This window comes from Cibotium barometz, chromosome 12 (genome assembly GCF_041138505.1).
Source record: "Cibotium barometz isolate CiBa-2024 chromosome 12, ASM4113850v1, whole genome shotgun sequence".
Lineage (NCBI taxonomy): Eukaryota > Viridiplantae > Streptophyta > Polypodiopsida > Cyatheales > Cibotiaceae > Cibotium > Cibotium barometz.
In genome coordinates, this window is record NC_141057.1 from 12777026 (window position 1) to 12804369 (window position 27344).

The window sequence follows — 27344 nt, forward strand, 5'->3', positions numbered from 1 at the left end:
CCAGTCAGATGACAGGATTTGTGACAGCCATTTTGGATTACTAGAGATTGGCATAGATATAGCGCCACCTCATTTAGTCAGATTCACATTATGGACCGACCCTTGTATGTTGTAGTAGTTGAGTACTAACCCATATAGTGTGTACTCTTATCTTTATGTTATGTTGGTTGAGTAGAGAAGAAGAAGAAAGAAAAAAATTTAGCTATCCATCTCTCTCTTGTGTCTTGCTCTCTCTTGTGTGTATGTATTTGCTTGCTCTCTCGTGTGTGTGTATTTGCTTGCTCTCTCGTGTGTGTGTATTTGCTTGCTAGGGTTTGAAGCTCTCAAGATATGATGGATATACAACCCATCGTTATGCTTACATGGTAAAAGCAATACAGGAGGTTGAGCTCACTTGCTTTGAGTAGGCAATTAAAAATAAAAAATGGGAAGATGCCATGGATGAGGAGATGGCAGCATCGGATGCAAATGCAGGCAAGATTGGTTGTTGCCAACGGCTATACGCAAACTTATGGCATAGACTCTGAGGAGACATTTATCCCAGTAGTAAGAATGGCAACTGTGAGAGTTATCATTACTATGGCTGCAACAAATAAGTGTACATAATGCAGCCACCAGGTTATGAGAGTAATGTACATCCAGATTTTGGCTACTTTCAACAGAATGATGAATAGAATATTCTTGAAATATCAAAATTTTGTTGTGGTGTTTTTTGATGATATCTTAGTTTTCAATAAGAATCATCAAGAACACAAACAACATTTAGAAAAAGTGTTCTCACTTCTTCAAGAGAATCACCTCTAGGTCAATTCTGAAAAGAGCAAATTCTTTCAAGATGAAATTCAATATCTAGGGCACATTGTTTCTGTTGTGATGGCATTCGAGTAGACCCCAAAAAGATCGAAAGCATTGCTAATTAGCCTATACCACATGATATTCACGAACTTTGATCTTTCCTTGGATTATGTTGTTACTATAGGAAGTTCGTTAGAAATTTTGCATACATTGCACATCCTTTGACCAAACTTCTTAAGAAAGCTAGATATTTTGATTGGACTAGTAGATAGGATCATTTCTTCTCTGAACTTAAGAAAGCATTGACCCATGCACCAGTTCTTACACTACCAGATCTTCAATGACCATTCTTTGTTGTAGTTACTGATGCAAGTGGATAAGGCTTTGGTGCTATCCTTATGCAAGATGGACATCCCATTGCTAATGAAAGTCGTAATCTCAAACCAGTAAAAAGAAATTATAGTACATATGACAAAGAATTAGCTATTGTTGTGCATGCTTTAAGACTTTGGAAATTTTATTTAATGGGATCTGAATTCTTAATCAAGATAGACCAGCAAAGCATTCGTCATTTGTTGACCCAGCCATTGATCTCTAATCGACATATCAAATGGGATTTATTTATCCAAAGTTTTCAACCCATGATTCAATATCAACCATGCAAAGAAAATGTAGTGGGGCAGATGCTTTAAGTAGATGTCCTAGTGTTCACAACATTTCTGTTATTCAAAGTGTGGAACCCTATTGGCGATTATTCATGCCATGATGATTATCTTTTCTTCCAAAAGAGATTGTGTATTGCACAACCTTTCAGACAATTCGTATTGGAGGAAATGCATTAACCACCATATATGGGTCATCGAGGTGTTTTAGCTAATCTACAATTAGTCTTTAAAGAATTCTTTTGGCCTTATCTTAAAAACAAGATGTAAAATTTGTGGCTAAATGTTCTGTTTGTTAGAAAATTAAAAGCTACAAAGGTAAGACCCAAGGACGATACTTGGGAACAAATATCTATGGACTTCATTATAGGTTTGCCTATTACATCGAGTCATAATGATATGATTTGGACCACAGTTGACCGTTTAAGTAAGCAAGCATGTTTTTTACCTTGTAAGAAAACTTTGACTTCTCAGCAAGCCGTGATTATGTTTATCAAACAAATCTTTGTACATCACGGATTGCCAAAAGTCATTGTTTCTGACAGAGACCCAAGATTTTGTAGTAACTTTTGGATCACTCTTTTTTCCAACTTAGGCACTAAGGTAGATTTTTCCACAGCTTTCCAACCGAAAACTAATGAACAAACTGAGGTTACTAATAGTACTATCTTGGATCTACTTAGAGCCTATGTTGCCCAACAACCTAATTCATGGGATAAGTACATTCATCTTCTCCAATTTGCTTACAATAAAACTCCTCATTCTTTCGAAATTTTGTATGAAAAACCTTTGCCTATTTCGACAACTAGACTTTCCCATAAAATTGAAGCTACTGATCAATTCACTATCGATATTAGTAGCATTTTGAATGATGTAAAACATTATATTGCTCATGCTCAAGAACAATATGTTAAGAAAGCAAACCGTAAATGTAAAGCAATATCTTTTGAAGTTGGAGATTATGTACTTTTGAGAATTGAAAAGCATCGACTTAAGAGTGTTGAAAAATTTCCAACTGTTAAGCTTGCCCCAAGATTTTATGGATCTTTTAAGGTGATTCACAAAATCAATGATGTTACATATAAACTTGAATTACCTTCTCATTGGGGCAGATTCATAACTCATTTCATGTGAGTTTGTTAAAACCTTTCAAGGGATCACTTCCCACTCATCCTGTGTATGAGGAACCACCTATTATTGAGGGTGAGGAAGAAGTTTTGCTTCCATATGCTATCATTGATCATCAGATTACATCAACTCATTCTGGAAAAATCAATATATCAAATATTTAGCGACTTTCCAAAATCATCCTCGTGAAGATGCAAGATGGGTGCTTGAGAAATATTTTTCTGCCTAAGATGTCGGCAGGCTCAAGACCAAGTACAAACCCTATGGTTCCTTTGATATGTGTGTGGATGCACACTCTCCGAGCTCTTTTTTTTTAGCATGCATTGCTCTTATGACCTCTGCAATACATGCTATAACATGTGCATAATCTTTCAAGTCAAGCCTGAAAAACTTTTGCAACCTTTGCAATACACGATGTAACATGTGCATAATCTTTCAAATTAAGTAGCATTTATTTTGCCTGCGTGAAAATCGATGGCCTGAAAAAACCTAGGCATGTGCGCTTCATATGAGAGCATATGCAAGTATTACCTCGTTCTCATTCCACATTCCAATTTTAAAATTCCTTGCATTGAGGGCATAGGTGCACATTCAAATGCCCACATGTTTGTGTAGTGTAGATTAAAACCCATTGAGACAAGATAAAATATAGTTTTATTACATGCAATAATCCAACTAAGACTAAATAAATAAAGCATGGACTTCAGAAGCGGAGGCCATGACTTTCAAGAGTTTCTTAAAGGAGGAGAGAGAGTGAGGGTAGTACTTTTTTCGTGAGGTTTTGTGTTGTCTCTGCAATGGAGGTTAAATTTTTACTGATTAGGTGGTGGTGCAAGGGGGCTTTGCTTGGAGGGCTGCTTGCTGTGGAAGTGTGGATATCCGTAAAAGCATGGATTTTTGTTTGATTGGTAGGCTGATGAAGGTTTTGACTTTAGTTTCCAACATGTTTGCTTGGATTTTGGTAATAACCAAAGGGTTTTTGTGGTGGTGACTTAGTCAGCTTAAGATGGGATATTTGGTAGATAAACCCATGCTAAACTACGTGATTTTGAGGTCTTAATTAGACTTGGGGCATGAACCCTATATGAGACAAGATTTTGGAGTCTTATTTCACATTTGGGAAAAGATGTGGTTACCCCAAGAAGACAACCCGTTTGAAGATTTGAGATAAAATTAGGCGTGCAAAACCCTAATCTCTTAGATTTGGGCAACTTTTGCAAGTACTATTTGTTGTGTTTGGGCACTTAGCACATCCCATTTTGGGTTGGAGGGTTTGGAGGTTAAGTTTTGTGGGCATATTCAAGGCTATTTGGGCAAAATTGTCATGAGTTTATTGGTATGAGATTACCCATTTTGTCTGGTTAGGAGGTTTATTTCTTCACATTTGGGCAAACTATGGGATATTTGGTGGATCCAATTCTTAATTCATGACTCTGTGTTGGGCTCTATCAAACATATCCTATGGTTGTAAATACTGGGCCATCCATGGGTTTCAAACTCTGCATATTTGCAGATGGAAGTAACCTATGTCATGCATGCAGATAGAGGGTGCACTTAGGAGAGAGCATATTTTTGATTGATATATATATATATATATATATATATTTGGGGTTGTACTGGGTTAGGGAAATTTTTGCTATTTAGGCTAGATGAGAGCCATAGAGTTACACCAACTCATCTAAAAATAAAAAACCAGCATATAGTTGCATAGCTGCAGAAGTTTAACTTATTATTAAATAATTGTGGCGTTTGGGGTGAAGGGATCCGGATGGTTGGAGTGGTGAGGCAACGAGCATAGCTGTTTTGGGTACTTTAGAATGGTATATGTGGCGTTTTTGGACTGCTGAGGTAATGAGCATAGGTGTTTTGGTTACTTCAGAATAGTAGAAATATGTGTCTCTTGTAATGGCTGGTCTGTAGTTGGAAGGAGCAAAACAATGTGGGAGGGAATGATGGATCTGATTAAAACAGTAGGCAGTAACATCAACAGAAGAACCTAGTGCTTCTGGGTTTTGTGTGTGGGTGTTGGGTAGTGTGTTGGGCTGAGGGTGTGTGCGGATGCGTGTGTTTGTGGCAGGACACACCCACGCAGCTATGGCAGCACGCCCTGCTGGGGCCAACCCTCCTGGTAAGTCGATAGACCCATTCTCTCTCTTCTTTATTTTACTACCCTCACCCTCCTCTTTCTATCCCCTCTAGGCCTTGCAAGCTAGCTCGCTCTCCCACTCCGAGTCAAGTCAAACCCTCCATTTCTTGCCGTTTGGCCCCCTCTTTTCAGAGAGTGAGAAAGATCCCTGTCTTTTTCTTTGCCCCCACCCCCCCGCCCCGCCCCCCGCCCTCCCTTCCCCCCACCCCCCCTCACGTGCGCCGTGCTGCTGTGACCTCAGGTATGCTTCCTGTTTCGGTTTCTTTTGTCTTCTATTAATCGTTTTTGTTGCTTTTGGGTTGGATTTGTGGGCCTTAATTACTGTCCTCCGTACCCCCCATTTTTGTCTTGAATTTGGTCTTCAATCACATATGTCCATGTGAAATGTGGTATACTGCTAGAGTAGGGTTTCTGGGTAGCATGAGTTGGGCATTTAACTAAAATATTAGGTGGGGTTTAGGCCACATCAGTTGCAACATCAGGGCTTTGGCCAGCACGAATTGGACACTTGGTGGCTACATTAGGGCAGCTTGAATTGGGGACACCACTTTAGTGGCATGAATTGGGCACCTGATTGCTAGGCTAGGGATTTCTGGGCAAGTTGAGCACCTGATTGCTAGGCTAGGGATTTCTGGGCAGCATGAGTTAAACACCGTTTCGGTAGATTAGGGTTTTGTGGGCGGCATGAACTGGTCATCTGATTTCTTAGTTGTTGGTCGTTCATGATTTCTTGGGTGGCATGAGTTGGGCAATTGGGTTTCGAGAGCATAAATTTTCCCAAATTAGGATTTTGGGGCAATTTGATTCATATGTTAAGAATGGGATCCACAAAATGTCCCATAGTTTGAACCTTCTAGCAAATTGAAATGGGTAATCTTATGCAAGTAAAACTCATCACAATAGGGTCCAAATTGCCTTCACTATGCCCACAAAACTTAACCTCCAAATCCCCCAACCCAAAATGGATGTGTCCAAATGCAAGAGATAGTACTTGCAAGTTGAAATTCTACTCAAATCTAAGAGATTAGGGTCTTGTTGCGAGTCTAATGTCATCCCAAATATTCCAATGGGTTGTCTTTTTGGTAATGAGATCTTGTACCAAATGTGATTAAGACTTCAAAATCTTGCATTCAACGGGACTTAGATGTCAAAATCTTGTCCCAAATCTATGTAAGACTTCGAAATTGCAGAGTTTAGCATGGGGTAAATTGCCGAAAACCTGGCTTAAGCTAATTGAGTCACCACAAAAATCTCCTGGCCTCCATAATCTGAGTGGATAGGTTGGAATATGAGGGCTTGGTAGCCAAAGTCAGACCCTTTCAACTCACCAATCAGACAAAGTCCACGTTTTCACGGATATCCGTGCGCTTGCAATAAGCAACTTTTCTAGCAGAGTCCCCTTGACTTGCTTTATTTAATATTTTTAAAAAAGGACCACACCATCTATGTAACACGCGGAAGCTCTGGGAGTCTTCTTTCAGCCCTAAACACTCTTGGAAACCACTCTGTCTCAAACGAAGATCTATGCATCTGTTCCATCTAGTCCACAATCCATTCCTGCCCTGACTCTGAACACTGTCTTGGTCTTCATTCTTGAGAAATGAGTCTGGCACTCTCACATCACCCCTTGGAGGATAATCCTCCCTTGGGACCATTGCCCGAGAACCTATTTGGCTCATAGGACTGCCATCCCCTTTGGCTTTGTGGAACACCACCAACAAACCTCCTGGGAGCTCTTCCCAATCTCTGTTCCTTGCCTTGGGCTTTGAATTCGTGTACTTTCTTGTACCTTGGACCTGTACACCATCATTTGGGATTGATTCAGTGTTTAGCTTTGCTGAGCCTGATGCTCTGATACCAATGTAACACGCGGAAGCTCTGGGAGTCTTCTTTCAGCCCTCAACACTCTTGGAAACCATCTGATGCAAAACGCAGATATAGAGAGAGAGTAGAGAGAGAGAGAGAGATGTGCTGGAAATTCAGTATATTCATATGGTACAAAAAGGGTACTTGTCTGCAGCCCTAAGCTGCCTTAAACAAAAGGTGATAAACACCTAGATCTGTCCCTAACTAGGACCCAACTCATAAGGAGTTGAATGGTCATAACAATGAGCACTTTGTGCCTTTTATAGGCCCTTTGGAGCATTGGAGTGGTCAGCCGACTGGCTTATCTTATCATGAATGCAGCGCCGACTGGTCATAATCCCATGTAATGATGCGCTTTCAGTCGCCTTGTCTTTTGGTACAGCCGATGCCATCCTTCATGCAGTCGACAGTCCCTTCTTGCAGCCAACAGCATCCTCTTCATGTCCTCCATGCCTTGCTCCAAGTCTACACTAGCCTCTTCTGCACCTGATGCTCCTAAATTCTGGTTCTAACTGATCTTTTTCTGGCTGCCCCTTCTGGATTAGCTTGTGAGAATGTCCATGGCAATTCTTGCACATGACAATCTAATTAGTAGAAAGTGGTCATCTAAAATATGGAGCATGTCACCATTTGGTCTCTTCACCAGTCTTGACCAATGTTTCACACACTGAGCGGAACCAAGGTGTGAACGGGGATATCTTCCATAGAAGAAAGCTGAAGCATCTATCGGTAAAGTTTGGCCTAAAATATGGCCACACAGCAAAAGCAGCATGGGATTTTTTCATCAAAGTGACTTATAATGTTTATAAGTTGGTGTGTTCACATATTATTAAAGATGGGCTAGACATATGATATTTTGGCATGGACAGGTGGACAAAAGGAGGCGCCTACTTGTAACTTGGCCAACAAACTTGGGAAAAGCATAAAGTTGATATTTTTAGGCTAAAACTTGGAGTACAAGCCAAGAAAAGCTAAAAAGTTGATATTTTTGGGCAAGCTCAGCTATTCTGGGCAAAAAGGGAAAAGTGTTGCAAATACAGCTAGTCGACTCTATTAAAGCAGGGATTGGGATTGTTTTTGAGGAGGTGTATCTCTCTGGAACCTTCTCTCTTTCCTCTGTTGGCGGACTTGCTCCATATGTCCTACAAGGCTGGCCGACTTGCTCCATATCTCTTATAGGGCTGGTCAACTTCTTCCAGGACAGCCATAGAGCTGGTCGACTTCTTCTAGTGCAGTTAGAGAGCTGGTCGATTTCTTCCAAGGCAGCCAGATGGCTGATCGCTTTCTCCCAGAGCTTGATAGGGCTAGTCGACTTATTTCTGGGCTTTTTGAGGCAGTTTTTTGGATGGCTCTTGGTGCTATGTTTGTATCTTGGCTTCAGGTTGAGATTTGGGCAAGAGTTGTGTTGATGCTTTGTGGAAAATCCGGTGCTGTATGCACCCGCATCTTGGTTTATTGTAAAAGCTTCTCTCTCAATAAAGAAGTTCCTATGGGGGCCAACCGTTGCGGCTCAGTGCGGTGTTATTGTATTATTTATGGTTCTTCTGTTGTGTTATCATACTCTGTTTGGTATTTGAAGTGTTGGTCTATTATTGTTTCGGGTCTCCCGTTTGTGATAGAGCATGGCCACTGCTGGTCTCCCTTTAGCTCTGCAAAACCTCACGAAAAAAGTACTTACTCTCACTCTCTCCCCTCACCTTTGAGAGTGCCCTTTGTAATTGAAATCTTAAATAAAGCAAGGCAAGGGGGCTCTACTTGGGAGGGTTGCTTGTTGTAGGTGCCTAGATACTAAATGTAGACTTTTGTGGATCGAAGGGTTTGACTTTGGCTGCTAGACACTCGGATTCCAACCTATCTACTTGGATTTTGGAGGCGGTAGGCCAAGGGTTTCTGTGGTGACTTAGTTAGCTTAACATGGGTTTTTGGTTGGTAATCTCATGTTAAACTTCATGATTTAAGCTGCAGGAATTTGAGGTCTTAATTAGATTTTGGGGCAAGATTTCGAGGTCTACATCCCATTTGGGGTAAGATTTTGGGTCTTAAATCACATATGGGGCAAAATATGGTTATTTGGAGGACAACCCATTGGATATTTGGGATGAAATTAGTTATGCTAAACCCCTAATCTCTTGCATTTGGGCACATCCTATTTTGTGTTGGAGGGTTTGGAGGTTAAGTCTTGTGGGCATATTCAAGGCTATTTGTGTCACGTGCATCTCGCACTTGGATGTCATGTAGACATATCTGAACAAGAAGGTACACAACTTGGAGTGGAAACTGGGCCCATGTGAGCCCAATCCAGGACGAGTTGTTTTGTTCCAAATTTGTTCCTCTTCTTGGATGCAACATGGCCGAACACACTCCATAGTTGCTCAATCGAAGAGGAGCTTGCACCTTGAGACAAGATCCTTACTGCCAATGATTGAAGCTGTGGTCTACGAGCCCCATAATCCTCCCACCATAAAGCAGCCCCTATCTTAAACCTCTCTCTCTGTGCATCAGCCGATCCAAACCTTCCCAACTTGCTGTGATAAAATCCAAGTTGGTCTTTCACCAACCTTCGTTTATCTGCATCACGAACCTACCTAGAAAGCACTATCTCCCAACCATCCATCACCTCATCATTGGCCTCTTGTCCACATCCTTGGAACTCGGGATCCAAGACATACGCAGCAACATGCATAGGAGAATGATAACCATTCCATCATGCTTCACATAATCCTCAAACCTCTGCATATTTCTCATTAGACAAGCCCATTTCCCCTATTTTCTTGATCATTCAGTCAGCCCCTCATAAACCTTGCCAATGCGTGGCTCCTGTCCATATGCAATCCGCATCAAGCGCATGATTAGCTTCATCATAGCATTGATAGTGTTGACTTCATCCCAGAATGTGAAGTCTTGTATGGTTCTTGCAACCTCTATGCCGCTCTTGACCGAGAAAGAGCCCATCCCATCCACTTATTGCATACAACCAACTGCTTCAAAGGCAAGTGCACTTTGGATAACCTCTTCATCATGAGAAAGTTATAACCAAAGCGTGTCTCTGAGTACTTCAAGAGATCCTTTTTGGGCAATCTCTTGCGGAATTCATTCAAAATAAACTGATGGTTTTGAATGAAGCTTATTATCTCCTTGCCTTTTTGAATGTGTGGATCAACCCATGGCAAGCTGCCAACATCCTTCAATAAGTTGCTCAAACAATGAGCAAAGCATGGACTAAATGTGAAATGCGGATACCTGTCTTCAAGCTTAAGACCAGCTGCTCTATTTGTTGCCTCACCATCAGCTAAGAACTGAATAACATTCTCTGGTCCAACTTTCTCAATACCTTCGGCCCACTCTTCCACAAGCTGATCTACAGTTTTTCCAGTCCCAGAAGCATCATGTGAGGAAATGAATTGCATTCTTCCTCGAGAATAAGCAACCATGCCATGAATGGACCTTTTTCGAGTGTCACTCCAGCCATCTGCAATAAGTGACACACCATTCTTTGCCCAACTTTCATGCACAGACTCTAAAGCACATTCAATTGCAGCTTTCTCCTTTTGCAACAAGGTGGTGCATAGTCTCATACGAAGGAGGCTTGTATGTTGGGCCATACTGTGCAATCTCCTGGACCATTTCAATGAAATATGGAGACCTGGCAACATTGAATGCTACATGATCATGATAAAAGAACCTTGCAACAGTTGCATCTACCCTCTCTTTCTTGCGGGGATCCCAAGCTGCTTCCAAGGTTTGCTGCTTGTCGGAGCTTGCATCCATAGATTGCGAATCTTGGGAAAATGCAAAGCTCCCAAGTCCTCCATACTGTTGTCCATCTCCCAAGTGTACATCTTCCCCATGTCTACTGAAGTAAGATGCATCAATTGCCGGTTTCTTTCGTGCACATACTTTCTCCTCTTCACCTGGGTACTTTGCCAAAAGCTCTCTACGCATTTCAGGTGTTGTCCCTGGGCATTTGTTCACTTGTGCTTTTTCATTGTTTACATGGCATAGATGTGCTCTCACACGGTTTGCTCCTCCTGACTTCTCTTTGTTACATTGCTTGCATTTCCATTGTGTTGCACCTCCCTTAGATGAATACCTTTCTAGCCTTTCAACCTCGTCCCACCAAGTAGCATTTGAAGCCGATCGCTTTGAACCCGAGTAAGCCATGATTTTTGCAAATTCGGGCAAAAAGTTGAATAGACTTTCAAAGTTAACCATTACAGAGAAATGAGTCCTTTTTCCGTCTATTGTTTTATGGGGAGAGACTGTGCAGTCAAGATTGTGACATAGGTAATTTTTAAAACACCAAAAGTTCAAACAGAGAAAGAGAGAGAGAAGAAAGAGAAAAGCTTGCTGCCTTGCCTTGTAAAGATGTAAACTGTTGAACTTGAGTCTTGATCACTCTGTTGCACAAGGCCCAGGCAGGTTGCACTGTTGCTGCTTGCAGGCTGGTACTAGGCACAGTGTTGAGTCACGAGTGTACTACTGTTGTGAACTTGTAGACTGTAGTAGAATGTAGTGTACAGTCACCAGTGTACACTGTACACGGCAAGGGCTGGGGGCCTGGAGGCGGGGGCGACTCAAGACTGGCTGGCAGCTGCAGTTTGCTGAAGGTCGGCTAGATGTACTGCCTGGTACAGAACAGTATGGGTAGGCAGGCAGGCGACAACAGTACAGGGCCACAGGTGACAGGTAGGCTGTAGGTCGGCGACAACAGTACGGGCATCGAGCAGGCTGCAGGTCGGGGACAACAGTACGGGTGAACTTTCAAAAAGCGACCGGTGAAATGTGACAACAGTATGGGTGTCGGGCAGTACTTTTCTCTTTAAAAAATAAAACCAAAGAGTCATATGCAACCATGAGCTCAACTGCCTCATCAGGAAGCTCTCGTGCTTCCGAGTCAAAGAGGCATCACACTGCTCACAAGGATCAACACCTGCTACAGTGCAAAGCCAAGTCCTGGAAACCTGCTGAAGACCACGCAAGGCCTTCTGAAACCTATCAACCACCCCCTCTGAATCCGGAACCACAAAGCCTGGAGAGTGCGCAACATCCACCTCCTTCTGCAAGTAATCAATTGCCACCTGCCTGGCTTTCCAAGAGGTCCTCGTGGAAAGAACATCCTCATCTACAGGAGTTTCTTTGTCCCGAATACTACGAGACATCAGAGCATAAGTTACCTGTTCAATTCCCTCTGACTGACGAACACAAGAACCACCAACATCAGTACTGGAAAGTTCCTGCCAACTGCTGCCATCAACTGGCAAGCTATCCTCCATTTAGTCTTGGAAAGCCTGCACCTGCAGCGTATCCACACTTAAGTGGCCATTACCAGACTGCCACTCATCACAAACCTGAGTACCTGGGAGAGAGAGTGCTAAAAGCTTGCAAACTCCATTCTCCACTCCGCCTTCCCAAACTACTTGGCCTGTTGCCTTGTCCCGGAGAGCAACAAAATGCTCATCAAACTCCACCCGTACGCTAGTCTTGTAAACCTGATGCACTGACAACAATAGATGAAAACCAAGTGATGGAACATACAACACCTGGGAGGAATGCTTCCCCCCTCTGCCATTGGGAATTATCTCCAACTTGCCCTCATTGTGATCCGGGATAGTGGATGTATCCCCAATAAGAATGTGACCAAAATACCTGCAGAGATCCTGTAAATCTGAACGGGAAGGAGTCATGTGCCTGGAAGCACCACCGTCTAGAATCCACTCTCGAGTATCCGTTGCGGCGAGTCCTCCAACCTCCTCCCCGCCTGAAGAAAACGAAGCATCGGTGTCCATCACCTCCAAGTGCACAAAAGCCGGAGTCTTCATGATTGTTGCTGAGGAATCTTCACCCTTCTCGGTCTTCCGCTTGGGACACTGCCTCCAATAGTGGCCTTTCTCGCCACAATCGTGACAGGTCCTCTTTGCCTTTAGTTTCTCGCGGTCTGCGTCGGACTTCTTCTCAGAAGACTTCTCCGATGAAGCCTTCCCTTTGCCCGTGTTACGGCCTTTCGACCGTTGGCCAGTTAAGGCCTCCGAACCTCCACCCTGAGGAGGGTTCGTGAATCGTTCCTCCTGGTCCAAGACCATGGGCACAAGCTCCTCCCACGTGATGGTGCTAAGCCTGCCACTGGTAATCAAAGACGAGTAAAATGCTGAGTACTGAGAGGGCAAATGCGACAGCAACGTTATGGCCATGTCCTCTGACGATATCTCCTTCCCAACCTGGAGAACTTCTTGCCGAAGAGCCTGCAGCTTGTTAATATGCTCCCGCATCATCGACGACTTTCAGGGCTCATAACCCGCATCTGTACTTCCAAGGAAATCCTCTTCATGGGTGATACCCTGTTGAAAAGAGAAGCCAAATGCTGCCATATACCTCTGGCTAGCGTCATATGCTTTACATGATTGATTACCTGTGGTGTGCAATTGAGGAAGATAAATGAGCGGACCGTGGCGTTGACACGATCCCACAACTGTGGCCATCTCTAACAAATCTGCCATTGCGGGGATGTAACCTGAAAAAGGGTGGGTGGGAACAAAGAAGAACTTACACCTGCAAGTGGCTGTCCAGCAAGTCAGCCCGCCGTTCTCTTGCTTCTCCTCTTCCCAAACAGTCCCGTACAGCAACACAACAGTCCCCCTCTTGCTCACACAAATCCAAGAACTATCAAGAGCCTATGGCTCTGATACCATGTCAGAATACGCAGCGGAGATGATGACCAAATCTGGGAACACGAGCAAACGCAATGCAGAAAAACAGCACGAGAGAGAGAGAGAGAGAGAGATAGAGGCGTGTAACTCTGCTCTCTATACACAAAGAAGATCCCGAATAATGATACACAATGTGGCAAGGGGTTGTGGGGCCATTTTATATGGCCCCCAAACAGCAGTCGGCCTGCTGTAGGCAGCCGACAGGAGTCCAAATCTCCACGACTAGCATAACACCCAGTCGGCCAGCTCTGTGTACTGTCGGCCAGAATCAAGAAGATGTCCACAGTGAGCCAGCACCAGTAAACACATAGATGCAGTCGGCTAAGAAATAGGACCTGCCACCTCAGGGCTGCCTCCCAAGCCACAGAAAAAATGGGAAAAAATGGGGGAAAAATACGGGGAGTGAGGAAAAATGAGAACAACACCTACAAGGGCGGGCACACCCACAACAAAGGCCCTGGTGTCTACATTAAGACAGGAGATGACTTCTAACAGATGTTCCATCCCTTGATTGGGCAAGGGGTAGGCCTTGTGCCACCTCAAGGGGCCAACGAGGGCCCTATGTGTTGCCCACCAGCCCTAGAATGGGCTGGGCAGGCTGTCGGCGAGCCCAAGAGGGCCTGGCCATACAGCTGACAGGCCTATAGGCCCTGCCCAGCTAGGCGGCCAGGCGATAAGAGGCTGTTCCACTGCCATGCACAGGCTGGGACAGCAGCCAGCATATGCGCAGGGTAGCCAGCACTTGTCCAGTGTGAAAAGGCCGATTAAAAGAGTATTTAATTGCTTTTGACCTGGTCGCGGGGATTCAGCAAAACAGGCCGACCCCTGTAGAGGCAGCCGACCAGAGCATATTAGGGGTGTATTTGCTTTATTAGAGTGATGTAAATCTGAAAATAAAGACCGGTTCTTGACCTGCACTTTTCTCCTTGGCTAGAGCACCTTCCCCTTGGCTGTCCTGGCCCTTGGAACTTACCAATGCTTGTGAATAATGAGATGAATCTACTGATTTCTAAGCTGATTCGTAGTGGGGGCCCTACAGAGGGTATTTGGGACCCAATACTGTGTCCTCTTCTCTCTCTCTCTCTCTATTTTCTGCACATCTTCTTCTATGTTGTGCGTTGTATTCGTCGTGAATGATTGCTGAATTCTGAGCATTGAAGTTATTGATTCTTCCACCAAGCTTCCGCATGTTCTCTCTCTCTCTCTCTCTCTCTCTCTCTCTATTTTCTGCACATCTTCTTCTATGTTGTGCGTTGTATTCGTCGTGAATGATTGCTGAATTCTGACCATTGAAGTTATTGATTCTTCCACCAAGCTTCCGCATTATTGATATGAGAGAACCTATTTTGGCTGGTTTGGAGGTTTATTTCTTCACGTTTGGACAAACCATGGGGAATTTGGTGGATCCATTCTTGATACAGATGGCAAATTTATGTTGTCAAAACGAGTTATTGTATATACAAGGGGCATCCATGGGCTTCAAACTTTGCATATTTGCAGATGGATAAACTAAAAACATGCAGATAGGGGGTGTAGTTAGGAGAAAACCATATTTTGATTGAAATTACATTACAATCAGCATATAGGAAAGACACTGTCTAAAGATATCTTCAAATGTGGCATTTGGGGTGAAGGGAACCAGATGGTTGGACTGGTGAAGCAATGAGCATAGGTGTTTTGGGTACACTTTCGAATGGTAGAAATATGTCTCTCAATGGCTGGTCTGAAGTTGGGGAAGGGGAGGAGGAGACTGCAAAACAACGTGGGAGGGAGTGATGGATCTGATGCAAAGAGGAGTGGGCAGTAACATCAACAGCAGAGCCTAGTGAGGGCTTCTGGGTAGTGTGCGTGTTGGGCTGAGGGTGTGTGGATATGCGTGTTTGTGGCAGGACACCCCCATATAGCTATGGCAGCACGCCCGCATAAGTCAATAGACCCATTCTCTCTCTTCTTTATTTTACTACCCTCACCCTCTTCTCTCTTACCCCCCTAGGCCTTGCTAGTTCGCTCTCCCACTGCCAAGTCAAGTCAAAGCCCTCTTTTCAGAGAGAGTGAGAAAGATCCCTTTCTTTTCTTTGCTTCCTCCACCTTTCTCCCCCCTTGCCGTGCAACTATGACCCCAGGTATGTTTCTTGTCTTGGGTTTCGGTTCCTTTTGTCTTCTAATAATCTCTGCTTTTGGGTTGGATTTTGGGCTTAATTATGCTGTTTGCTCTCCTCAGTAGCCCCCATTTCTGTGCTGGATTTGGTCTAACCCAGGAAGGGCATAAGGATAGATGAGGTCAATCACATCTTTCCACGATGGTGTACTTCTGGAGTAGGGTTTTTAGGCAGCATGAGTTGGGCATTTGACTGCTATATCAGGTGGGGTTTAGGCCACCTCAGTTGCAAAATTAGAATTTTGGCCAGCATGAGTTGGACACCTGGTGGTTAGATTAGGGTACTGTGAATTGGGGACACCACTTTGCAAGATTGGGGTTTTTTTTAGCAGCATGAATTGGGCACCTTTTTTTGGTAGATTAGAGTTTTGTGGACGGTATGAACTGGTCATTTGATTGGTTTCTTGTTGGTTGTTTATGAGCTGGGCGATTGGTTGCTAGATTAGGGTTTTGGCAGCATATATTTGCCCAAATAAGGGTTTTGGGGCAGCCTGATTTGTTGTAGATTAGGGTTTTTTTCACCACGTATTCTCTCTCTATGTTGTTTCTTATGTAGATCTGTCTCCTTGAATTTTACTTGCAAAACTCTCCTTGATTTTCAGCTCTTAAGATCAAGCTCAAGCCACGCAGGGAGCCGCTGCCTGTTTCAGCAGCAAGCCAGAACCAGAACCAGAACCCTAGCTCTGCACAGCAGCAAACCATCACACTCCAGCAGCAAACAAATTCAACTCACCAGAAATCTGAAGAAGATGGCAGAGCAGGGGGGTACAAGCGTAAGTTCCCATCGCCCACTTCATCACCTGTCTCAAAGAGGATCTTTAGAGAAGACTCTCCCCTTTCTGGGGAGTCACTGGAAGTTTCTCCTGCGTTGGCAGGACTGCCAGAAGTTTTGCCAGAAAGATTTGAGCAGCTGTCAGCAGAGCCTCTGGTTATAAAGCAGAGGCTAGGGCACCACCATGCCTCCATAGCTGCCCTTATTCAGAGAGAACAACAGGGTCGAGTGGAAGATGAAGATACTAGGTCTAGCAGGCTCAGAAGCTCTGCCATTGCACTGGAGAATATCTCCCATGGCCAATTGCAGGTTATCTCTGTTGTCCCTTCCAGTGTCACAGGTCCCAGATTGGCAATTTCTAGCCAGGATGATATGGGTCAAAGTGATTCTGTTATGCGGGCTTCCATCGATGCTGCTGTCAGCCAGCAAGTTTACCCATTTGCATCATGGACAAGGCCAGATCCACAACCTTCTAAAGGCCACAACGTCACTATCGTCCCCACACATGCAAGTAATGTCCATCTTTATGAACTCAATGATGCCATTTGGTCACATATTATGACTTGCTTTGACCAGAACTTTGAATGGGTGAGCTTACTTTTACAACAGGTTGGTTTGCATGGGATCGCATTCACAAGCTGGAAAGGCAGGCTATGCCTCAATTTTTCTATGGAAAGTCCAAATTGCAGTCTGCTGAAACCTTTATGCAGGCGAGGAATGCTATAATACTGAAATGTAGACTAAATCCTCAGACACCTATCAGCCTCCTCGACATACGAGGATTAAGTAATCTTGGTGACAAAGAGTTGGCACAAATATTGGAGTTCTTGGTTCAATGGGGCCTCGTAAATTACCAAGCCGAACTGAATTTAGAGACTGCCGGATTCAAATACCCTACCAAGGTTCCAGTTTACCTTACAGAAGATGGCTCAGGGGTACTGAGTTCATCGCAGCTTTCTCTAACCCCATTGGAATACTTATACCAGTATGAACCTTTGCAAGCTCCTGCCATGGCTTTGAAAAGTTTAGCATTAAACGAAGAACCTTCGAGTGTTCTGCCTGAGAATGTGGTCAAGGAAGCAAGTGGCACAGTGTTGAGTGGTACTTCAGGAAACTTCTGCAGTGCATGCGCTGGAGACTGTTCCCAACGCCATTTTTATTGCGAGAAGCAGGTACTTTTTATTAGCTATTTCTTTGAAATTCATACTGTGTCAGCATTCTTTGTGACCGCTGAACTTTAATTGGTTTCAAGAGGAGTATGAGTGTTTAAGTCACATTGTTTGGACTCTCCAACCAATGTGACTTTAATGATTAGGAGTTTCTATTACACTCTTAAATCTTGCTAAAGTGAAGGCATGTGATCTTTCTCAAGATTTACCTTTGCACATATTTGAGTTGTTCTTTGGGACTGTATTGTGATGTGTGGATTTTCTGTCAATGCACAGAGGATTTTTGTAGATGCTATTGCAGAAGGTTTGAACGGGTGCTGGAGGTGGAAATAACTCGCTGGAAAGATAGGGCATAAACAACTGGCTTGTTTTTTTAACAATCTGTGACTGTAGGATCCTCTTTCTTAGTTGATCTCATTTAATGGACTTAATCGCTTAAAAGCTTCGATTAGCTGCACATATATCTCTGTGTGCTTTTCCAATCATGCACAAGACAAAGCGAGCCACTTGCATAGAAAGAGCTGGGTCCATCTAAAGCATCCCTGTCATAACTAACTTCGCATAATTCTCCCCTCGCATAATTCTCCCCTCTAAAACTGGATTCTTTGCTACCTTGAGAGCTTATGATGCTAAGCTAAAGACAAGCTGATTGTTACGTGCACCCTGCACTGGGGTACACAGTGACACACAGTGCAACATTTTGTACAGAAGTAGTACCTTTTGTAGGAATAGTTGTCATATGCCGTGACCCCATTGTGAGCCGTCAGTCAAGGGACAGTCAGGCACGAGCTACGTAGGTCAGTCTCTGAGCCTTAGAGGTCAGTCGAGAGTCAGTCCTCTTAACCCACTTGGAGAATTCATCAGATAGTGCATGTAGAGTCAGCCCTAGAAGTAGGTATGCATCAGTAGCATTAAGCCTAAAGCATGGCTTTGCCTATGGGCCAGCCCTTGGCTTTATTGGCCTGTCCAAGGGCTAATCACAGCCCTGGACAGCAGCATGGGCCAGCCGACAAAGCATTGGAGCCTTCATATACAGTCGGCCAGTGTTTACAGCAGGCCGACAGTCTTATGCTTGTCAGACCCCAGTCGGCCAGGTTGCTCCAGTCGGGCAAGACAGAAAAAGCAGCAGTATCCCATGCACAGCATTTATTATAGCATTTAATGCTATTTTTTGTCCATTTTGCTACTGGCCGACAGCTTTTGCTGGCCGACCAATAGTCTAGGGGAATATAAAAGCAAGCGCATCATTCTCATTCCAGCATTCAGTATTTTCAGCAAAGTACAATAGCAGTTCAGCATCCAATCATCTCCAGGCTATCATCAAAGGTCCTCTTCGTTATTCAGCCAGCATATGTGTAGTCCTACAACTATTTGGACTTGCATCAGTGGCCCAAAGAGTCTTCAGTAGAGCCTTGGATTGGTGGATACTCCGCAGACGTACGGTCTTCCTTGTCCTTGCGTTGGGCATTCACATCGCTTGTCTACTCAAGCATTGTACATCATTCTCCAAAGAATAAAATAAGCAAATACTCTTGCTTGCAGGGGGGGGGGGGGGAGGTATTTGGGACCCAATAAGGTGTCGTCTACTTCACTCTCTCATTCTCTTCTCTCTCTAATCTTAATTAGATGCTAAAGATTCTCACCACATAAAGGTATAAAGAAGGCCTTGTTGTGCGTTATCACGATCAACGATAGTGCATGCAACATTGGTATCAGAGCATTTAGGTTCAGCCCACTAAGCATTGTCCCAAAGAAGGTGCACAGTTCCAGCAGGGTAGCAGATGGAGTGGTCTGCAAACAGGCGAAGCCAGAGGAAGCATTCCCTAAGGGTATGTATGCAGAACTAGTACATCATTAAGCTCTCATATAAGTTCCAAAGGCCTAGCAACATGCACGATCAGTTCTGGCAGGTGACCCACTGCTTTGTTAAGGATAAGGGAAACCAGGCATGGGGACAACAGTGGAATAGATGCTGAGTTCTTCAGCAAGACTTGGAAGTGGAGATTAGAACCGGAAGGTGTTCAAACAAAAATATCAGTCAAAGTTAAGTCAGTTAAAGTAGCAGGTCAAAGTTAAACTTAGTAGTCCAAGGAGGAGGGATGACACAATGTCCACCCCATCATCAAGTTTAGCAGAAGGGAATGTCACGTGCAAGCCTAGTGCCATGGCTAATTGTGTGCATGAACAATCTTAATCCCTGACTAATCCAACAGTTTTAGGACAACATATAGGTGTCATTATCAGCATCAGTCATAGTATCAGCAGTATATCATCATCATCATCATCATCATCATCAGCATCATCAGCATGAAGTAAAGGGGCATGAGAACCAGTTGGTAGCCAGCAGCCCTGTTGGCAGTCAGCAGGAGCTCATACTGCAGGTGGCTTGTGTCATAGTAAAGACCAGCACAAGAAGGGCCAACATCAACAGTTAAGCACAGACTTTTAGGGGCATTTTACGCCTAAGACATGTCCGGCACAAGTTGATAGCAGCTGATGTTGGCCGACCAACATCCTCTACAAATATATAAGAACAAGCCACAAAATTCAGTCATTCATCAAGTGTTTCAGCAGTTAACAAGTTTTTTTTTTTTCCGAGAAAAGATCCTTTCATTAGTTATATAAAAAACGCCCGTAGGGCTACAAAAGATCTCTCCTGCTCATAAGAGAAACAGAGCAGTGAATACAGCATGGCAGCCCGGGAGACTCTCCCTAGGTGCTGCAAAATACAAGCATCAGTATAAAGGACTGAGAGGCTAAATCATACAATAGGGGGGGGAAGAGCCAAACAGGTGGCCTGTAGTGCCAACGGGGAGATCCCGTGTGTAAGGTGTAGAAGGGGCCACAGCTCCAAGTGGTGTGAAAGGCCTGGCGCTGCAAGATCGCCTCATCCGAGTCTCCCCGGATGCGGTCGTACTGTCCTCGCAGGGTGTGGATCAACTCCTGCCAAATCCCCCGAACAGTCTCTGCTGGTGGCTCCAATCTCCCCTCAAAGGCCGTAAAGCACCGGGCCCTCCAGGTGAACCAGATGGTGAGGCTGCTTAGGAGCTCCCATCGTAAATCCCTCTCCTGTGTCCAGCTGGCGGACGAGAAATCCGGTGCCGGAACCAGGCGAGGCTGGCCCCTAATAAATCTGATGGCCTGACTGCCCTGCTCCATCTCATAGCCCATAGCAGGCCTTGACGAAGTCGACCAAGCAGCGGCACCCCACGTAAACATACCCTCTGGAGAGAGGGGAGCCAGAATACGCAGCATCCGCAGCCAAATCTGCTGCGCCTGAGGGCAATCCCAAAGGCAATGTCTCTGTGTCTCCATAGGGTGGCCGCATCGGACGCAGGCCGCCGGAAGACCGCTGTAAACAAGCCAAGTGCCAACTGCTGAGCCCCTGTGGCGACCAGCCACTGAAAAGCCGAGATCCTGCGGGCCTGTCGACTAGCCCAGAGCCGAGCCCAAAAATCCTCCAGGAACTCCTGTGAGAGTCCTTGTAGCTGCCAATGCCCCGCTGCCGCTGGAGAGACCGTCCTCCTCGCCGTCAAAATATGCCGCCCCAGCCGAACAGTATGCTGGAAAAAGGTAATCTCTGTGGCCTCAAGGGATGCATAAGGATCATGCCACTCGTACTCCCCGGGGTCCCACTGTAGACGGGCCAAGGGGCGCGCTGCATATGCCCATATGCGCCAATCCGGGAGCACATCAGCAGGGTCGGGGTCAATATGCCACTTTCGAGAAGCGGCGGCCACTACCCGAATCCTTTGAAAGGTGCACTCTGCAACCAAAGGCGACTCCACCTCCACTCGCTGGAGTCTGCCCTCATCCTGAATCTCATAGTAGAGGCAACTGCCATCCTCAGTACAAGCTCTGACAGCAATCAGGATCTCCAACTGTGTAAAGGCTCCCATCCACCGTGGGGTCACTGGCTCGAGAGGCGTGAACCACTCCTCTGTGAGTGCCTCCTGAATATCATCCCTCATAATCAACCCCCCTCTGAAGTGACTCAGCCTCTCCACCTGGATCTCCTCTGGGAGACTGCAGATGGCCTGCCAGTCTCCAAAACTACGAGCTGGGCCTGCCGCTAAAGGCCCCCAGGCTAGACGAGGCCGAGAACCCAGCATATGACCCTGCTCTGTGCGAACCGCTGGGCTCCAGATGAGCGGCTGTCTGGCCCGCTCCTCAACACAAGGAGGAGGTCGCTGAGAGAGCCCCGGTCTCAGCAGCTCCCAAGCTCTCAGGATACTCAAAGCAAATCTGTCCTCCCATCCTCTACTGAGGCTTGTCCTCCTCATCTCTATGAAGATCCAGCGAATCTCTGGTGCCCAAGTGCCCCCTGCTGGGGGCGCTCGAGCCTGCAGCCGCTGCAAGAGGAGCTCTTTCCAAGGCTCAGCGCCTGGAAGCAACCCCCGAACAATAAGCTTCCCCAATAAGGCTCTACTCTGATCGACTGGATCTATAATGCCCAAACCTCCCTGAGCCAGCGGAAGTGTAATAACTGCCCATGCAACCTTTGCCCGAGCTGGCTGACCGTCCCGCCCAGACCACAGAAAGTTCCTGATTAGCCTCTGTACCTGGCTGATGCAAGAGCTCGAGAAGATCCAGCAAGACGTAATGTACCACATGGTCGCTAACAGCACCTGATTTGCCACCACCACCCTCCCAGCCAAGGATAGTCGAGCTGTACTCCAATACAAAAGCTTCTTCCGAATGCTCAGAAGAAGCGGGGCAATCTGCTGCTCAGGTGACAAATCTAGGCCAATCTGGCATCCCAAATACCGCACTGCTGTGCCTGGAGGAATCCATCTAAAACCGGGGTCCGGGCTCCATGCCGGAGTGGGAGCATTACTGATTCAAAAGGCCACTGTCTTGCGCCAATTGATCAATGCTCCCGAAGCTGCACTAAAAACCTGGAGCGACTGCTCTGCCCGAAGAAGATTGGCCTCTTGGCCATGCAAAAATAAGCCCGTGTCATCTGCGAACTCAGCATCAAGCAGGTCCTCCCCCCGGACTGGGAGCTGAAGTCCTCTCAAACCAACCTCCTCTGCCGTCAAATACATGCTCATAGCCTCCGCAAAGAAGAGAAAAAGAAAGGAGGCGAGGGGACACCCCTGACGGACTGATCTGGTCAGCTCAAAACTCGGCCCCCGTCCTCCTGCAATCAACACCTGACTGCGAGCTGTGGAATACAGAGCCGCCACCCCTCTGATCCATCCTGGCTCAAAGCCCAGGCGTAGCATAGTGCCCTCTAAGAAACCCCAATCAACTCTATCGTATGCCTTCTCAAAATCGAGAAGCATCACGACCAAGTCCTCGCCAAGAAATCTAGCTCGGGCCGTCGCCTCCCAGAAAGTAAAGATGTTGTCAAGGATACTGCGCTCCTTGACAAATCGTGTCTGAGTAGCATGAATCAACTCCCCCAGGAAGGGCTGGATCCTCAAACTCAAGGCCTTTGCTAAGACCTTGTAGACAATATTGAGGATCGTAATAGGCCTCCAATGCCGAATATCATCTGATACTCCCTCCCCCTTGGGGATAAGATAGATCAAGCCCTCTGAAAAGCTCTGCGGCATCACCCCAGTGTCCAAAACATGCTGAAAGCCCCTGCGGAGGCCTGGCCCCAAAAGGTCCCAATAGCGCATAAAAAAAGGCCGGCGTCAGTCCGTCCTCCCCTGGGCAACTATGTCGCGGCAGGACCCTCAAGGCCTCGGCAAGCTCAATCTCTGAAAGAGGCGCACCAAGAACTGAACGCATACGATCTGTGACCCTCCTCTGCACATGGGCCCACACAGTCTGTCTGCAAGCATCTCTGTCCTCAGTGGCTGGCTCCGCTGAAAGCAGGTCTCTATAAAATGCAGTGGCAATGGCTCTGATCTCCCCGGGCTCAGTAGCTACCGAACCATTCGGTCTACCATGCTGACGAACTCCTGCCCGAGCATGGCGGGGTCCAGTGGTCTCAAAAAACTCTCCAGTCACTCTATCACCAAGCTGCGTCCACTGAGAGGCCTGACGACGATAGTAAAACTCATGTCTCTGCTCCTGTGCCTCTCTAACCTCCTGGCGTGCCGGGCTCAGCTGTGACGCCAACCACTCACATGCAGGCTGCTGCTCCTGAAGGCGCTGTAGCGAGGCAAGGCTGCGTCTAAGCCGATGCTCCCGCTCGCGACTCTCTCCCAGCCGTGTCAAAGCTGCAGCGTGCAGAAAAGAGCTAAGCTCGATGAGTCCCTGGGCACACTGGCCTGCTGCATCCTGGTCAGAGCACTGACTATCATGCCAGATCCTCTCAATGTCCTCAACGAGACTGGGATCTGTAAGTACCCTCTCTGGGATCCTCAACTGCAAGCTGGGCTCCCGTGTCATCTCCTCCAATGTCAGGATAACTGGCGCATGATCTGAAAATGAGGTGCCAACGAGAATGCGACGGAGCCCCCTCGCTCCCCTAACCAGTCGCCCACATATAAGCGATCAATCCGTGATAGATTAGTCCCTCCCTGTTGGCGATCCGACCGAGAGAAACTAAGACTGTCCTGAGAGCGGGAGAAGGCCCCATGGTGCCATGCATCAGTGATCCTCAGTGTCATGCAAAACCGGTCCCAAGCTGCAAGCTCCGTGCCGTGCACTGTAACATGACTGCCTCCCACCCTATCGGCCGGGTCCTCAAGCATGTTGAAGTCTCCCCCGACACACCAATGTGCGGCCTCTGGCAATGCATCCGTAACCTGGGTCCAGAACTCTGCTCTGGCACTAGCATGATTAGGCGCATAGACGTTGAGCACGCCCAATAGCTCATCATGCATCCTCAGAATGACATACTGTGCTCTACCAGGCACAATGATCCCTCGATCCACAATGGCCTGCCGCCATACATCTGCAATGACCATGCAAACTCCTCCCTGTCCACCCAAAGGACCAAACCCTGCAGACCAAAAGGTATCCCATCTACCAGGCATCACCGAACCATATCTCCGGATCCTGCTCTCACCCACGTGGTGCTCCTGCATCATCAAAATATCAATGCTGCCACCAACCAGGCATCTCTGAAACTCTTGCCTCAAGCAACCTCGATAGCGTATAAAATGTGCTCCGCCCAGGCCCTGTACATTCCATGAGATGATCCTCATGGATGACCTGCTGAGGTGGATGCTGTCTCAGCCGTGCGGCGGGCCTTCGCAAGCGGCTTGGATGGAGAGTAGTCCCCATCCGAGCGGCTGCGAATTTGCCCACCCGGTGTACTGCAAGAATCTCGGATCAGGCGCCAGTGGCTGTGGCCCATGGCGACTGCCTCCCGCTCTGACAGAGCAACCTCGTGTATACATACATATCTAGGGTCATGTGCTAAGTCTGCCACTATACGCACGACCAAATGCCGAATCCCTGAGGCATCCACACTCCCGGGATCCAAGAAAAAATGCGCCAACTCCCAGAGCCGGCCTATCACATCTGTCACCTCCAGGTCGCTCACATGATGAGAGAACTCAACTGCCTGAGTCTTCAAAGTGCTAAGAGCGAGCTCTAGAGTCCACTCCCGGTCGCAAGGGCCACATAGAGGGAACGAGAAGGTCACCGCTGAATCAAGTGCCTCCTCCCCGCGGGCCGGAGGTATCACTACATGAACTCGGATGGGTGCTGGCTCATGAGGGCCCTCTGCTCCAAAAAGCCGAGTGAAGGCGTAATCGAAAGCCTCCGATCGCTGTCTAACACCGAGGCGACTCAGCCGACTGCAGATAGATGATATCCGTGAAGCCCGAATCGGCATGGTAGGTCTCCTCTGTGGTGCTCGAGTGAGGTCGGTGCTCAGCGCCCTCCGGACTGCGGGCGAGCGCCAGGGGACTGCCAGGGTCTCCCGGGAAGGCGAGGCGGGTGGGGGAGGGAGGAGGGGGGGGCGAGGGGGGTGGAGAGGGAGCCGCTGCCGAGACCGAAGCGGGGGCGGGAGGAGGCGAAGGTGGAAGCGAGGCGGTGGGAGGGGATGGGGGTGGGGGGGGTGAAGGAGGGGGTGCTGGCATCTCCTGGTCCTCAGTCGCTGCAGGTGTCTCCTCCTGGAGGGGAGCAAAGCTGTTCCTCACGGGAACCCAGTGAGGCTGAGACTGTGGCTGCTGCTGCAGCGGTCTCTGGGCGTGCTGCTGTGGCTGTCTCCCTCGGCGGCGCCCCTGTCCATGCTGCCACTCCGAGGTCTCTGTGGCTTGAGCAGGTGTCCCGGAGGCAGCCTGCCGTGCTGCATCTGTGGGCGGGCCATCAGGGGCCTGCTGCTGTGGTGAGGGTCGAGGTCTCCTGCGAGGGCAGGCCTTGGCCAGATGGCCGACCTGCCTGCATATGAAGCACTGGTTCGGGAGCCCCGAGAACTCCACTCTCTGATCAATCCAATCCTAGGTAGCTGAATGACCTTAGGAAGGGAGGAGATGTCAGACACTAAAACTCTGACGGAGGGTAGCCCAGCTGCTCTGGCCACCACTGAAGCTGCTGTGGGGCCAGTCTCGAGTACCGAGCCCACCAATGCTCCTAGCCGAGAGAGGAGCGGAAGATACTCCCGGCGGAGTCCAGGGAAGCAAATTGTAACATGAAAAAGGCGCTCTCCCTGCTCAGCCGCTGCTGGGTCAAAGCCATGCTGCCAAGGTCTGAAGAAAGCCCGAGCACCCCTGATGTCAAGGGGACTCGTGGCAAGGACCTTGGCCACACTCTGGGCGGTCTCGAACTCGATCTGATAATGTCCACGGCCTAGTAGCTGTACGTCCAGGATCTTGCCCACATCTGCAAGAAGGCGGGCCTGGAGAAGATCCCAGATCTCCCCTCTGCTGGGGCGAGTGCCGATTATAAGGCAGATGGTGGAATGGACCTGAAGGCGTTCCACCTCTGCGGTGAGGCTCGCTTCCTCTTCCGGCGAAAGAGAAAGCCTGATGGGGGTGTCCTCGGGGGCGGGCGAGGGGGCTGCGGATGAGTCCCTCTGAGGCGAGGCGGGAGGAGTCTCCATCAGAGTCTGAAGCTCAGGCGTAGGCGAGGCGAAAGCGGAAATCTTGCAAGAAACGGGCTGCACACAGAGAGGCGGAAGACCGGAGGAAAAGGAAAAACAAAACCCCCTGGGGGCGGAAGTCAGCACGAAAGGGGAGGGGGGGTCGGGGCGCTGCAGAGGTGAGATGGGCGCGAAGAAGGGGGGGGGGCGAGAAGGCGAGGAGGCGAGGGGCGAGAGGGCGAGGAGGGGGCGCAGCAGCGAGGGAGGGGGGCGCAGCAACGAAGCAGGCGAAGGGGGGCAAGAAAGATGGGCGGCGGGCAGAGCAGCGAGGGAGGGGGGCGCAGAAACTACAGCAGGCGGGGGGGGCAAGAGCAAGGGCGAGGGGACAAGGCGGGGGGCGCTGGTGTGCAGGACACGCAGGCAGGGACGGGGCGGAGCTTCAGCAGCAGTTAACAAGTTCATTCATCAATTAGCTAGAAAGGGGCCATAGGTCACCCCCTAGGGACTGACCAACGACCTAGGCATGTACAAGCAGTTATGCAACCTTTTTGTACCATATTAAAATACAGAAAACCGTAACACCAACTCTCTCTCTTCTTCTCTCCTTTGTCTTAGTCATGTTTAATCAGCATCAATGTTCTTAATCAAGCTTAGGGTTGTGGATCAATACAACAAGGCTTCCGTGCATGCAACATTGGTATCAGAGCAATGTCACGTGCAAGCCCGTGCCATGGCTAATCTTGTGCATGAACAGTCTTAATCCCTGACTAATCCAGTAGTTAGGACAGCATATAGGTGTCATCATCAACATCAACATCTTTAGCATCAGTCATAGCGTTAGTAGTGTCAACAACATATCATCATCATCATCATCAATACATCAGCAACATCATCAGCATGAAGTAAAGGGGCATTAAACACGGAAATGGGAGACATCTGGCTTCTTGCCAGAATAAGTCTCAAATGGAGTCATTTTAGGCATTGCAGTCGTTGGAGATCGGTTGAGGATATG

General features: G+C 47.4%; 1 protein-coding gene across 1 annotated transcript in view; it reads left to right on the forward strand.

Moving 5' to 3' along the window:
- The first annotated feature begins 4313 nt into the window (after window positions 1-4313).
- The window catches only part of LOC147633073 (SWI/SNF complex subunit SWI3C-like), a 59476-nt gene continuing 36445 nt past the window's right edge, over window positions 4314-27344 (forward strand). The window contains exons 1-3 of the mRNA XM_086806084.1: window positions 4314-4713; window positions 16062-16742; window positions 16841-17403. Coding sequence (XP_086662210.1) covers window positions 4644-4713; window positions 16062-16742; window positions 16841-17403 — 1314 coding nt within the window. The 5' untranslated portion in view covers window positions 4314-4643. The remainder of the gene's footprint in view (window positions 4714-16061; window positions 16743-16840; window positions 17404-27344) is intronic.